We start from the raw sequence: 14,403 nt of genomic DNA, 5'->3' as shown, positions 1-14,403 counted from the left end.
CAGTGCAGCCAAGGCTGGTAGACCACAGCAATCTACACAGCATGTGTGTGACATCATACAGAGATTAAATATATCTATAACAGCTCATATTTTTTATGTCATCTTTGCTGTAGTTAAAATATCAAATCAGAAAATAAGCCTACGGGGTCCAACTGGCCTGCTTAAAGTGACCCTCTCATTCCCAAAAGAAATTCACGGCAATAGAAGAGTTATTTTACTCACTACTCCAGTGTCTCCTACCTTCGCTCTGTTACAGTACTGCAGCCTCTGGCGGTGTTGGATGCCTGTTTCCCCTGATGGTTACACCACTGCCATCCTGTCATCCATTACCATCTCCTGCCACAGCTGCTGGCCTGCCACCATTATCATCTCTTGTCTACGCTGCTGGCCTGCCATCCATTCATATCTCTGTGTACCATTGCCATCACCTGCCACTGCTGCTGGCCTGCCATCCATTACCATATCCTGCCAGCACTGCTGGTCTGCCACCCATACAAACTTCTTCCACTGTTGCTGGCTTACCATCCATTACCATCTTCCGCCACCACTGCTGGCCTGCCATCCATTAAAATCTCCTGACATTCATTACCATCTCCTGCCAACACTGTTGGGTTCCCATCCATTACCATCTCTTGCCAATGCTGCTGGCCTGCTACCATTACCCTGTCCTGCCACTGCTGCTGGCCCGCCATCCGCCATCGATTACCATATTTTGCCTTTGCTGCTGGCCTACAATCCATTACCATCTCCTGCCACTGCTGCAGGCCTGTCATCCATTAACATCTCTGTGCACCATTGCCATATCCTGCCACATTTATTGGCCTGCCATATCCTGCCACATTTATTGGCCTGCCATTAAATAACATCTCCTGCCATAAATTACTCTCTCCTGCCACTACTGCTGGGTTCCCATCCTTTACGATCTCCTGCCACTACTGCTGGGTTCCCATCCATTACCATCTCCTGTCAACGCTGCTGGCCTGCCACTATTAACATCTCCTGTCACTGCTGCTAGCCTGCTATCTTTTTATCATTGCCTGTCATTGATTCAATGCTGAAAATATTTTTGCCTTGTGCCTCTGACATAATCCAATGTAAGCCTTGTCTCTCTCTCCTCATATGTGGCCTACTAAAAAGGCATACATGTGTCTCTGTTATATTTCTGTCCTGTGTCTCTGACATAATCCAATGCAATTTGTATTTCTGGATAAAAAGTGCTTTGTCTTTCCCCCTCAAATGTGGCCTACTAAAAAGGCATACATGAGTGGCTGTGAAATATTTCTGCTTTGTGTCTGTGACCTAATCCAATATAATTTGTATTTCTGGATAACAAAATGCCTCATCTCTCCTTTTTTTAAATAAAAAAAACTTTTTTAAAATAAAACCTACTAAAAAAGTGCAAAACAAACTAGTGGGGTGGCTTGGATCTACCCTTGACACCATGGTATTAGGTATATGGATTACATGGTAAAGTGCTCTTGCTGTATAAATATAATTTGGGAAATTCTAAGACTGAAATATATAGCAAGAGGCCTGAGAAATTGGAATAATCAGATGGATGAGGAAAATGTATTCTTTGGGAGGAAGGATAGTGGTACAACAGGGCATATAAAATGAGGCGGTGTGGAAAAGCGGACGTACAGCATGGCATATAGAACGTGGCGGTGTGGAATTGGGAACATACAGTATGGCATATACAATGTAGAATGAGGTTATAGCAAAAAACATGTGGCTTCCCTCATGCCAATATGCAAATCTAATATCTATGCTGTGTGCGCTTCAACTCAAAATATACACAATAAAATCAATAATAGTGCTGCGCTTACTAGGTCACTTACTATAAAAAAATTGTAGTGACATTTAAAATCACTGTGATCTCTCTCCTACAATCCCTGCACAACATCTAATCCACCAATGGCTTCTACCGGACTCCGCCCTACGCACTTTATGTCTCTTAAAGACTTAACGCCCCTGGCGAAGCCTTTAAGAGATGTAACACGAATAGGGTGGGGCCTGGACGGAGTTCCCTATGCTTAACGCAGCAGTCATTGGAAGAGAGACCCTTCACTTGACAGGTCATGTGATCAGGCTTTTTTTTTTTTATTCCATTTATTTAACTTGTGCTCCACTGCCCTCAGAAACCTAACACAAGTGGAGTACTAAGCACATTTGTAAAGCACATTAATGGGTTTTATTAATGTGCACTTTATTGCACTTTGGTAAGGCCGTAGTGAGGCTTAATAAAAGGAGTCATGTGGGTTCCTGAACAGAGGAAGGTAAAATTAATATTTGTACTTGAACAGTTATGGACTCGTATGTACTATTAAAGTGGATCTTTGCCAAGAATTTAAAAAAAAATACTTGTGAGCAGGAAGGTCTTTTGCTGCAGAAGAGGCATTCTCTGGAGTGTACTTCCAAAACATTCGCAGTACTGTTTGCCATGCAAACGTCTTAGTTTTAGACTGTTATGGCCACTAGATGGAGCTGTGGAGAATAAGAAATTCCTATGCTTCACGGCAGAAATGTTTTTTTAATTCCCCGTTACCAAAGACGGTATAGGGAAGCTGCGCTACCTTTGACGCCAAATTCAGGCATTACAGCGTTTTGTCTTCTAACATTTCAACCCGTCACTACTGCTGCAGGTGACTATTCACAGGTACATAAGCACCTGAGGAAAAACTCAATCAAATACGCCAAAGTGTGCCAATTAATAATAAGCATGTCCCTTCATTTCATGGAAATGCATCTGTAAAATTAAAAGAAAGTGTTATAAACCTGAAATGTAAAAAGCCTATAGTGCTGCAGACCTTGGCACTTACCAGGTTTGCTTCGTGTTTTTCTTTCAAAGCCTGTAGTTGCTTTGTATTCCATAGTACAAAAAGGACTCTTCACTGGTTCCTGATTTAGGGTGGCTCCAACCCCCTTGCAGGGTCCCATGGAGCCACCTCTATATGTGCTCTCTTGGCTGGGATGGCAGCTGAGGGTCCCTACCCTGCGTGTGTCTGCACATATAAATAGTACCAGAATCCTAGAGTGGCAAGTAACTCCCCTGCTCCTCCCGCAAACCAGCAGATTGATTGACAGCAACTTGAGCCTGCACTGTCCAATCAGCTAGTTCCTTGTGATTTGCTCAGTGCCCAGGAGGTTCGGAGAAGATTCGCAGAGCGCTCTGGAGCCAGCGCCAGTGAACAGTTACAAAAGTAAGTGTTGGGCAAATATATTCTGTAAGCAATGTACTGCAGAATACTGGGTTTTCCTTCGTTAAACAGAGTTGATCCATTTTAAAAAACGGAGCGTTTATTAGTAATTAAAATAATTAAAAATAAAGATATACAAGAGAGATAAACAGACACACATCAATGCACATGTAAATAATAAAAAAGGGTACAAGAACTGTTATCCATATTTTCATGGGACTTCACACTGCAGGACTGGGGTCCTAGGTTCATTTATAATGGACAGTGTCCTCATAGAGTTTGAATGTACTCACTTTCTTTAAATACGTTTTTCAATAAGTTTTTTCCAATGCTCCAGCAGGTTAATTGACTGCCACTCAAACTGATATAACCAGTCAAGAATAATTTAAAATCACTTTTTTTATGCTAGTGTCCTTTTAATTATTCAAGTATAGAAACGGTCACAACCTTTTACAGCTCATGCCTTTCATCAGGTAGGTGACAATTAAAGATAAATTCTTTATTTCAGCAAAATGGTTTGTTTTGTTCTAAATCCATGTGGTTCCCCTTTTATTTGTATACAATTAGGATGATTTACTACAAGAGATGAGAATATTCACTGAAAAAAATGATGTGAATATTCACTTCAATGATTCGATCATATGAAAAGCAAATTTCTTTTCACTTTGAATATTAGAGATGCCACAATACTGATACCAGTATCGGAATCGGTGCCGATACTGGGCATTTTCCCGAGTATTTGTACTCGTGAAAATGCCCCTATACAGAGAGCCAATACCGGCACTCTAAATTTTTAATCATGAGCGGCTTCTTAAGGTCCAGCACTTGCTTGAAACCTCAGGCAGCCTGCTGGGGACCTCGCGGCAGCTGTGTTTTACAGCACGCCGGTCCGCACATTTCCTCCTTCTCCTTCACGCCACCCGCACCCACTCAAGCAGCCATGGGGAGACACAGAACAGCCCTGGTAAGACCCTCATCCTCAACCCATACGCAGCCTTGGTGAGACCACACAGCCAGGTTGAGACCCATACGCAACCCTGGTAAGATTGCACTGCCTCGGTGAGACTGCACAGCCCTGGTGAGACCTACACGCAGCCCTGGTGATGCTGCACTGCCATGGTGAGACCTAAACACAGCCCTGGTGAGACCTGCACGCAGCCCTGGTAAGACCACACAGCCATGGTGACACCACACAGCCATGGTGAGCCCCACATGCAGCCCAGGTGACACTGCACAGCAATGGTGAGACCCACATACAGCTCTAGTGAGACCTGCACACAGCCCTGGTGAAACCGCACAGCTATGGTGAGCCTGTGCACAGCCCTGGTGAGGTCCTGCACATCCTCCTGACACCACACACAGCCTGGGTGAGACGCTGCACAGCCTCCTGAGACACTACACAGCCCTGGTGAGCAACACAGAGTATGTAGCTTCATATAATTCTGCATTGCTATAGTGAATTGCTGGGATTTGTAATTCTCTTTAGCTTGTGGTATTTTGCATTGCGGTATAATGTGCTGCTGGGATTTGTAGTTCTCTATAGCTTGTGGCATTTTGCATTGTTGTATAATGTGTTGCTAGGATTTGTAGTCCATCTACAGTTTGGCGTCAGTGGCAGAGCTACCAGGGTTGCAGCGGTGGCCTAAAATAATTAGTCTGTATTGTTTTAGAAAAACTGTCACATGACACTAAAAAAAAGGTATCAGTAATTGGTATTGGTGAGTACTTGTGGAAAAGTATCGGTACTCGGTCTTTAAAAAAAGTGGCATCGGTGCATCCCTATTGAATACCCAATCATGTGCAGATGCTTATCACATGATTAGATCATTGAAGTGAATAGTCACATAACATTTTTCAGTGAAGATTTAGTAAATCAGACAAATATATTGACTGTTGATTAAGATTGTAAATGGAGTGATTTCCAAAAAGGAAGAGATCCAGTCAATATGCTTTTTGATATCGCGCCAAAATTGGCCCTTGTTTGTATGAGTGTGGTTGGGACCTGAGACTGTAAGCTCCTTGGGGTACTGAGATTAGGTGTTGCATGTAAAAGTACAGCAGAATATTATGGCATTAAAAAAGGTTTTCAGTTAGGTTGGTCATGCACTGCTCTATTTTTTTTTCGTTCAACCCAACGCGCTGAACGTAAAAAATAGAGCAGATTCCTCCATCAACAGTGTGTCAATGAAGGAATCCCTGCTGTTTGCATGTATACTGACAGCGGTGGCTGGCTGCTCTCAGAATAATAAACAAGAGCCAGCAGCTCTTTGGCTGACGGCTCTGGTCGTACAAAGATTTTCCAGTCAGCTCCTTCGATCAGCCGATCAATGGATGACGGCCGAATGGGTGCCGAAAGCGCCACGCACTTCTTCAGGAACCTTTGTTTTTTCAGGAAATTTGTACAGTGTATGGCCACCCTAAGTCTGTTAGGGAAGTTTAGAGTTGTACTCAATAACTTTACAACTATTGTACAGGCAATATGAGTATGCAGGCTTTTGTGTATATATTTTCACTGACTGTCATTGCTGTATTTACTGTATATGCTGATGCAACACTCTGGACTAAGATGTTTTTCAGCTCTCACAGAGAAAGTGTCTACAATTGTACTGACTGTTGTCTATAAAAAGTATTAGCTGTCTGGGAGAAGCTAAAGAAAGCCGAGCAGCTTAGAACGTTGGAAGCTTTGGAGCCGCTTTGCTTTCTTTGGCTTCTCCCAAAAAGTCACTGCATTTTAATAGGTTTCTGGGGTGGGACTTCTCCTGTACAACATAACTCTATACAGCAAGTGATGGATCTATGGCATAGACCATTTTTTAAGTTCGTACTGAAAATAAGAATTTGTTTAAATTAAATCATTATAGCTCAGTACACAAAATTGCCATGTCCAACTTGTGGCTATGTAGATCAGTATGTTTTAGCATCACATGACTTAGAATGCCCAAATCTGCTGAATAGCCATCCTTTGTCTGAATGTACCAGTAGGATCAGAATGCAAATGTGTATATTTTGATCATACCATCCTGGATACAACATATCCAGTATACATATATAGTACATTCTGTGCAATAGTAAAAAAATATTATGGAGATTAAAACATTTTTTTGGCTGGACATACATTCTTTTTAATCAACATTTTTGGCTGGACATACATACATTTTTAATCATGAGCGGCTTCTTAAGGTCCAGCACTTGCTTGAAACCTCAGGCAGCCTGCTGGGGACCTCGCGGCAGCTGTGTTTTACAGCACGCCGGTCCGCACATTTCCTCCTTCTCCTTCACGCCACCCGCACCCACTCAAGCAGCCATGGGGAGACACAGAACAGCCCTGGTAAGACCCTCATCCTCAACCCATACGCAGCCTTGGTGAGACCACACAGCCAGGTTGAGACCCATACGCAACCCAGGTAAGATCGCACAGCCTCAGTGAGACTGCACAGCCCTGGTGAGACCTAAACACAGCCCTGGTGAGACTGAAGCAGCTTCCGATGCTTTGATTTTGCCCATAATCTGAAGTTATTTATAAAATAGAGCAAAGGTAAAATAAAATGGTTGCTCATAGCAAAAAGTATCCGACATATTCATCTAAAGTAACATAGAATTGTAATAACCCATGACATCGAAACTAAATTAATGGAACTGGTTGCTACCTGCAACCTAATCTACCACACCATCACTGCTTTTTGAATGGCTTTACTAAGTAAACCTGGGGCTCTAAGCTTCCATTCTCTAGAAAATGAAATATTTATAATCAGTTATAATGGTCAGCTGCCTCACTTTTTGTTGCTCTTGTTTTTCTAAATAAGTTCCATCTGTCTGGCTGTTAAGATAAAATTGAGGGCTTAATTTATGGAAGAGTGGACATTAAAGGTATTGGTGTCCATGTTTAACATCTAATAAAGTGAAAATAAACTTTATCTTTTAAATTTCCTTGCACATGATTGGATGTATGAAGTAAAAGTCACTTTATCTCACTTCATAGTGTGCATTAATTAGGTCCAGATTCACTTCAATTTATTTTCCCAGATTCTAGGGATTATGCCATTCTAAAACAATAATTATCCTTCTAACATAACTGTGATAGAGGGCCCAAATTGTTATTTTAGTTTTGTGAGGTTGCTGGCAAGATGTATCGCATGCTGTTTCTTATATTATTCTATTGGTGAGATACAGTAGCCCTAGCAGGACTCACTAATATCTTCAATGGCAGTTACAAAGCTAAATGGCAGCTTCACATTCTCCAAACAGTTACCTTATACTTCCTAGAGCGGCCTTTCTCAACCAGGGTGCCGTGGCACACTGGTGTGCCTGTTGGCCTCCTCAAAGGGCCTCTAAATTTTGTGGTAGTGGCCGTGATGTGAAAGGGACTCCTGATGTAAGAGGTATACTCTATGAAAGTAAGGCTTCTGATGTGAAAGGGGGGCTCCTGATGTAAAGGGGGCTCCTGATGTAAAGGGGGCTACTGATGTTAAGGGGGGCTACTGATGCAAAAGGTAACTCTGATGTGAAGTGGGGGATCTTAATTTGAACATCGATGACATTTTAGTCTGGGTTGCCTTGAGATTTTGTATACTTTTAAAGGGTGCTGTGACTAAAAAAAGGCTGAGAAACACTGTCTTAGAAACAAAAATAGCAAGAAAAGCCCCCTAAAATTCCCAGCACCATGCAACTGCTGTGATGATTGTAATGCCATATAATGGCATCATGCTCCCTTGCTAGATTCTTCATGAAGAAAGATACGCAAATAACTATCAATATAGATGTCAAGCATATGTCAAGACAAAATAACAAAACATAGTAAATCTCGGGAATGCATGTAACTTTCCCAATATTTTGCTCCTGTAAACATTCTGCAAGCACAGAAAATTAACTGGTAATGTGCTAGAAATATAGTGTGCGCCTACCTTTTCTCTTTGACATGATAACACAGCTCTGAATTCCTAAGCATGTGGTGTCAGCCCTGCCTACTCTCCTTATCTCCTCCTGCTCCCCCTATACATAACTTCTCCTTGTATAGAGGAAAAGAGCACAGGAAGTTATCAGCTCACAAGATTTCTGTCATAATTAACAGGTTTCTTTGCACTTATCAAACAGATATAACAAAATAATTCCGGCAATATAATTAGTAGACCAAAAGGGAGTAAATAAGAGGAATTCATTTCTGGGTTCACATAGAGTTTAAGATTTCTTTATGTTTTTCTAAAACCTATGCAAGCAAGACTCAACAGACAGTATGTTTTATGACATTGTTTTTAATTCCTTTTATCTGCAAAGGGTTTGACACACGTATTTGTAGTTCGGCAGAGCTGTAACTAGATGGACAATGTTTTGGAAAGAACAGTGAACACTTTTATGCTGTGCATTCATTGGCTGAGGTTAAAGTGTGTTAAAACAAGACTTGTTTCTCCCTGAGAAACCTGACAGTGCCCATGTGTTCCCACCCTCAACAGAAGCATGTATATCTGAGTTTTCCTAATTTTACTGGGGGGAGAGAAGGCTTTTCTGCTTAACAAGTGCCCTTGTTTCAGGCTTTGGTTTTAGACAGCATGAAACAGAATGCAGCATAGACTGAGCATATTTAAATGCCTTCCGGACTTCTTGTAGACCCTAGGCAAGTTTTGTGCCGTTTCTTATTGGTAGTCTTGCTATTTCCTGCACACTTTTCTTTTGTTACAGGATGGGATTATAATACTATTCTGCCTGATCTGGGCCCATCACAAGCCACATGGGTCAATATTATGTTTTTTTTTTAATATTGAATCAGCAACATGTACAGTGATCAGACACTGTCTGGTGGAAGGACTTTATTTGAACTACTTTGAGCCCTCTCACAATAACATGACCTCATTGGAGTTAGTAAAATGGCTTAATGTCTTTTGCCTTGTCTAAAAACTGCAGTCCATGCTGTTTCCTGTTCAATGCATGCTGTTTTCTGTCCATGCTATTACAAATCCCCCATGTTAGCCTTCTAACCTGACCGTATATGGCTGGACCAGAAAGTCCTCATACCCTATAACGCCTGACTGCTAGAGTTTAGTTACTTGCAAATTCCTGTAAAAATTCCAGTGGATAGGCTGTAAGTTCATCATACCCACATTTCCCTTTACAGATACAGCAAGGCTCAGTGGAGACAATGGACAAACCTGCCGAGTGCCTGAGTTACTCCATAATAAATAGCAGCAACAGCAAAGTAGCAGCTTGGAAAATGTAATATGAGTTGGTAAACTTTTCTATCCTTTGACTGTATGGAAGCACCTAAACTCTTACAAAGCCCAAGAAAAAGACCTCACTAAATAAATACTCTAGGACAAAAACAAGTAAAGCAGGGATTTTCCCAGTCATCTCTCCCTCCAATAAACGCACAATGGTTTTAAGATTAAAAAGAAACAAGTCCCTTTATTTTGCCAGTAAAGTTCGGTGTCTTGTCCTTAATGCCTTTTTAGTTCCCAGCTTCAAAGTTTCCTCTTTTGTACCACTGCATGTCCTTCACTCTGCGAATAGACTGAATCTGGGGCTGGTTGGCTCCCCAGTTGTTCCAGTGCTTGTAAGGTCCATACTCCATTAGGTATTGGTATCCTCTGTATCCAGGATATTGGTATCCAACCCATCTAGAAGAAGACATGCAACACATACGTCATACGTCTAATATACTCCTTCTGGTCAAATTCTAAATGTGTTAAACCTGTTTTTTTTAATTGACAAGTGTATAGCTACTAAGAATTAAAGCCAATTGGACTAAACACATAATTATTACATTGGGCAGCACTATAATGGTACTACTGCATAGTTGGATTGTAAAAATATACTTGCAACATTGTATCTGCCTACAGCAGAGCTTTCCCTTCCCTTCCTGATTTCCTTGCAAGGATAAGCAGCACTAATGGCCAATGGCTTTTGTAGTGACCCTCAATCCAAGTATGAAACTTCCTGTACAAGAGGAATCCTACCGACTCCAACCCTTCACAGCACTGCCTAGCTCCTCAATACACTGATGGAGCCTCTGAAAAATCCCATGTAGCATTGCTGCAGCTGACTAAGCTACATTTTCTTTAAATGAGGACATGATGAGGCAAAAGAAAAAAAGCCAGTGGACAAGGCAAGTTGTTTTCTCTTTTTTTTTAATTACACTTTTACTGGGGCACTATGATAACGCCTGAATTAAAACTGTAATCTTTTCTAATCGGTAAACTTCATATCCTGTTGTCCATGTTAGAATTTATATGATAACATATTACACACATAAATGGTTGGTAACCTATGTTGGAGGTTCAAATGCACTGCAGCTTTTATTTGATTGGATTGGACAATCAGAAATCTGATTGTGCTGCATCAAACATTTCTTCTTCTTATGAAATAATTTGTTTGTGAGTTTTAGTGCTTTCCTATCACACAACCACAATAAGCTCAGCCAGTTTTCTCCGTAGATGCACTACAGAGGGGAGTAGTAACAGAAATACATTAATTAATAATAACTGTTTATTGTTCTCCTGCAGTTCAGCAGATCCTCAACATTGCAATGTCAGCTTCTCATACAAAACAAAATTAGTCCTATTTCATAAGGTGCCTAACTTGCATTTTGGATAGCAATCCTTTGTATAATGCCTCATTTTAAGTGTATATATTTTTAGATAGAATAGGTAAGGGGTAGAACCCCTCTAGTTTATTTTATTGCTGTCTCTTCCTGTCTCCGGGATTCAACAGGGATTAACTGGAAATCTCTATAAAGTGAGGGAAATCCCACCTTTGGCCTTGATGAAATGGGCAGCAAGGGGGTGGTAAAAAGGTACGGTTAGCAACCGCTCAGGCTTGTACACAGGGCAGGCATGTTGCATTTGGTAGGTGTGGTGCGGTACTGTCAATCAAAATCCCCCTTAGGACAAAAAGGGGGGCAGTGAATGCTTGTAAATTCACTGTCAACTGTCCGTCAACCTCCTTCTGAAAAGCGATCCGTCACGGACTGTTTTTCAGATGGCTGCAAAGTCTGCCGCCCATGTGAATGAGGCCTTAGACAAATATCACCAGAACAGGTGTCTCCATCTGAAGGTTTTCCCTCAGGTCTAGTTCTGATGACAACTAAAATGTTGGATTTCCCGTCACTTACTTTTTTGATAACAATGGTCACCAGGATCAGAAGGAGAAAGTAAATCCACCATAAATGAGACCTAGACAACAATAATAACTGGACAGGGTTTCCAGCCCCTTACCACTCTACCAAAAATTGAAAATAAAAGTTTTTACTTATACAAACTTTATTAAACAATTCTAAATGTGTGTGGCGAAGTAGGTTTTGCTTTGTAGATATTAAAAAAAGTTTGAACTATGTGTAGTTTACTTTAGTGTTCTTTGTATTTGTGTTATTTTTGTTAATGTATTTAATTTTCATTTGTGTACTGTGGCTTTAAATATATTATTCATCTCACCTCGCTTTATCATATTCTACCCATTTTTGGGTTCTCCATGGCTCCAGCAATCAAATGCATGTGAAAGAAATTGAGCCTGCATGTCTTCATTTAGAAGATTAACAAAATTTCTTATTAGCAACCCTTAAAACTGAATCAAAATGTTAAAGGCAATCTGAACAGTTATACCATAAGGAGCTATAGATATGATTAGGCAACTGTACTTCTTTAAAGTTATATCACTTGAGCAAACCTGTAGCACAAAGCAAAGTACATTTCGGGAGAGAGCGTAGCAATGTAGCCATAAATCATACAGTGCTGTCCTAAACTGAGCACTTACGTTCCTCCAAGAACCTGGATGCTAGCTACCCTATCCTGGAATCCGTAGGACCACAAACTGGGAATGTCCTCATCGCAGACCTCCATCTTCCTGCCCTCAAAGTTGATACATTCGTACAAGGAGATTTTGTAATCTTGAGTGTCCTGTAATTAGATGCATCATCAAAATATATATCTGGCTAAACTTTTACCTGATATGCAGAAACAATGGAATTGTCTAAGTCCGTTTCGATTACCCTCCCAATTTTGGTGTCATCCGCAAACACGGAAATATCGCTGTTAACACCCTCCCCGATGTCATTAATAAATAAGTTGACAAGTTTGTGCTTCACAAAATATAACAGCTTTTAGACTGTTTATTTATCAGCTTCATGGGATGTTAAATATGTCTTTACTGATTTCATAGGAACTGTTCTAAACAGTATGACAGTCTGAATGAAAGTGAAAATCAAATTATTTCCTGCCATATGCAGAATCATGTCACAGATGCCATGTCAGCTTCCATTTGACTACTATTTGACTAGTTGCTCCGATCAAACATTTTCTTGCCCTTGTGAAGACTTTTTGCTACTAACATTGAGAAGTATATTTGCAAGTGATAACAAGTGTCACTGTTGTACCTAAAAGCATATGCACACCATAAAGGGCTCTTAGATGCCACTCTGCAGTTCGGCTTTCTGGTATTCCCATCCAGCAGTTTTCACAAGCCCCACTATTTCTTAAAGGGAATTAATAATATTTTCCCTATAATTTATTTATGTACTATATTAAGGAGTATAAAATATGTTTTATTTTTTCATGTATTTGTAGCAAATATGAAATATTGTATTTAATGCCTACATTTTGCAGCCAGCATGTAGCAAGTGTAATTCTGATGCACCATATTTCAGATAGTTTATAGCTGAGGTTTGAAAACAGTACTGAATCAGTCCAACTAAATGAGGAACACATCATCCCACATCCAACCCTATAGAGATGGCGCTATCTGAATCTTCAGTTTGCAGGAAATAAGAACTGAACTAGTGCTGGGCTTTCTCCTTATACAGTGCACAAAGAAAACACCTTTCATGATATGTTTATGTATTAAACAAAGATTTTAAACAAATAATAAAAACAATTATCTAAAATATAAGTTTATATATATGAGAAATAATACTGACCAAAAACATTTCAAGTTTCCCCATTAAAATGTACATATAGCCCAAACTGTTTTTGTTTTGTTTCATTTTGGATAGCGTAGAGAAGAGTTAAAATCACTGTCAGTTTATATTTCTGTCACAACTCATTAGAGAGAAAAACCTTTACTTTTCTGTTTCACAGACGCAATAGGAAGTGAGAGGAAATCTCTACAAGGTGAGGGGGATTCCCCTCTTAGACAGTTTTCACTCAGACGGGTGTCCCTGCCAGAACACAAAAGGCAATAGAAACTTGACAGTAGTTCTAATCTTTTCCCATCCTATCCAAATCTAAACAAAGGTTTTGGCTATACATAAACTTTAATTGCTAGATGTAAGTTTGTGTGAAGTATGATCTGGTCCTTACCATACGGACTGGTCTCAGGGACATGATCCTGTCAGCACGGAAGCAGTTGGACCAGGAGTCCCAGCGAGGGTATTCTCCTTTCTCCATAATGAACATCTCACCAGTAAAGTCCTTCTGCTCAAAGGCAACCCAACTGTGAAATCAAACCGTCTTACATCAGAATCAGCTTTATCTTTATCGCTGGTAGATTAAAGCATTGATTGACAACTTGTATATTTTTTTTAAACAACAGTGCCAGGATTCTTATTATAGTGTGAACCAAGTGAGTCTCATTCATCCTCCTGAAGTTTCCATTATGTAAAATAAAAGTGGAATACACTGTATATTTCAACCTGTCAGTATCAACCTAAATAGCAAATATCATTGTTAGGTGTATTTACACTTTAAACAACTAGCGTCAGTATTGCAGTAGTCTTTCAATGTAACTAGAAAGATCACAGTTTGACTAAAAACAAAGTCACATGGTGAACAGAATGTACCATTGTAGCCTGGACCACTGTGCCATCAGTCTGAGGCAGCAGCCCAAGTGAGTGCTCAAAGGTTCTATTCACATTTTTTGTATCTTTACAAACTTTACAGCCATATCTATATATTAATACAATGTGAATGGTATTATGTCCATTCACACGTAGATTGGCTGCCCAAGACTTCTCCTATCCATCAACAAACAATGTGACCTGTAGCAGATTGAGACACCCACAGAAAAATGGACAAATATGACAGGTAAAGATGCCTGCCTTGATGCACAAACAGATGTAGTGCTTTTATGATCACATCTTTCATGTAAGTAGATATATCTGAATGTCTGGGGCAGCTTATATACAAGATGTGTGTATCTCTCTCTCTCTCTATATATATATATATATATAGAGAGAGAGGGAGAGAGAGGGAGAGGGAGAGAGAGAGAGAGAGAGAGAGAGAGAGATCGG

The 14,403-nt window shown here is 40.3% G+C and overlaps 1 protein-coding gene across 1 annotated transcript in view; it reads right to left on the bottom strand.

Moving 5' to 3' along the window:
• Positions 1-9,633: 9,633 nt before the first annotated feature.
• LOC108792612 (beta-crystallin B1-like) overlaps positions 9,634-14,403 on the bottom strand; it is an 8,440-nt gene continuing 3,670 nt past the window's right edge. The window contains exons 3-5 of the mRNA XM_018563423.1: positions 13,475-13,607; positions 11,934-12,076; positions 9,634-9,802 (exon numbers count right to left, since the gene is read on the bottom strand). Of these exons, the coding sequence (XP_018418925.1) occupies positions 9,634-9,802; positions 11,934-12,076; positions 13,475-13,607 (445 nt within the window). The remainder of the gene's footprint in view (positions 9,803-11,933; positions 12,077-13,474; positions 13,608-14,403) is intronic.

This window comes from Nanorana parkeri, unplaced genomic scaffold, assembly GCF_000935625.1.
Source record: "Nanorana parkeri isolate BGI_ZX_2015 unplaced genomic scaffold, ASM93562v1 scaffold663, whole genome shotgun sequence".
NCBI classification, from domain to species: Eukaryota; Metazoa; Chordata; class Amphibia; order Anura; family Dicroglossidae; genus Nanorana; species Nanorana parkeri.
Note: the sequence above shows the minus strand (reverse complement) of the source record. Positions and strands in the feature narration are given on the sequence as shown.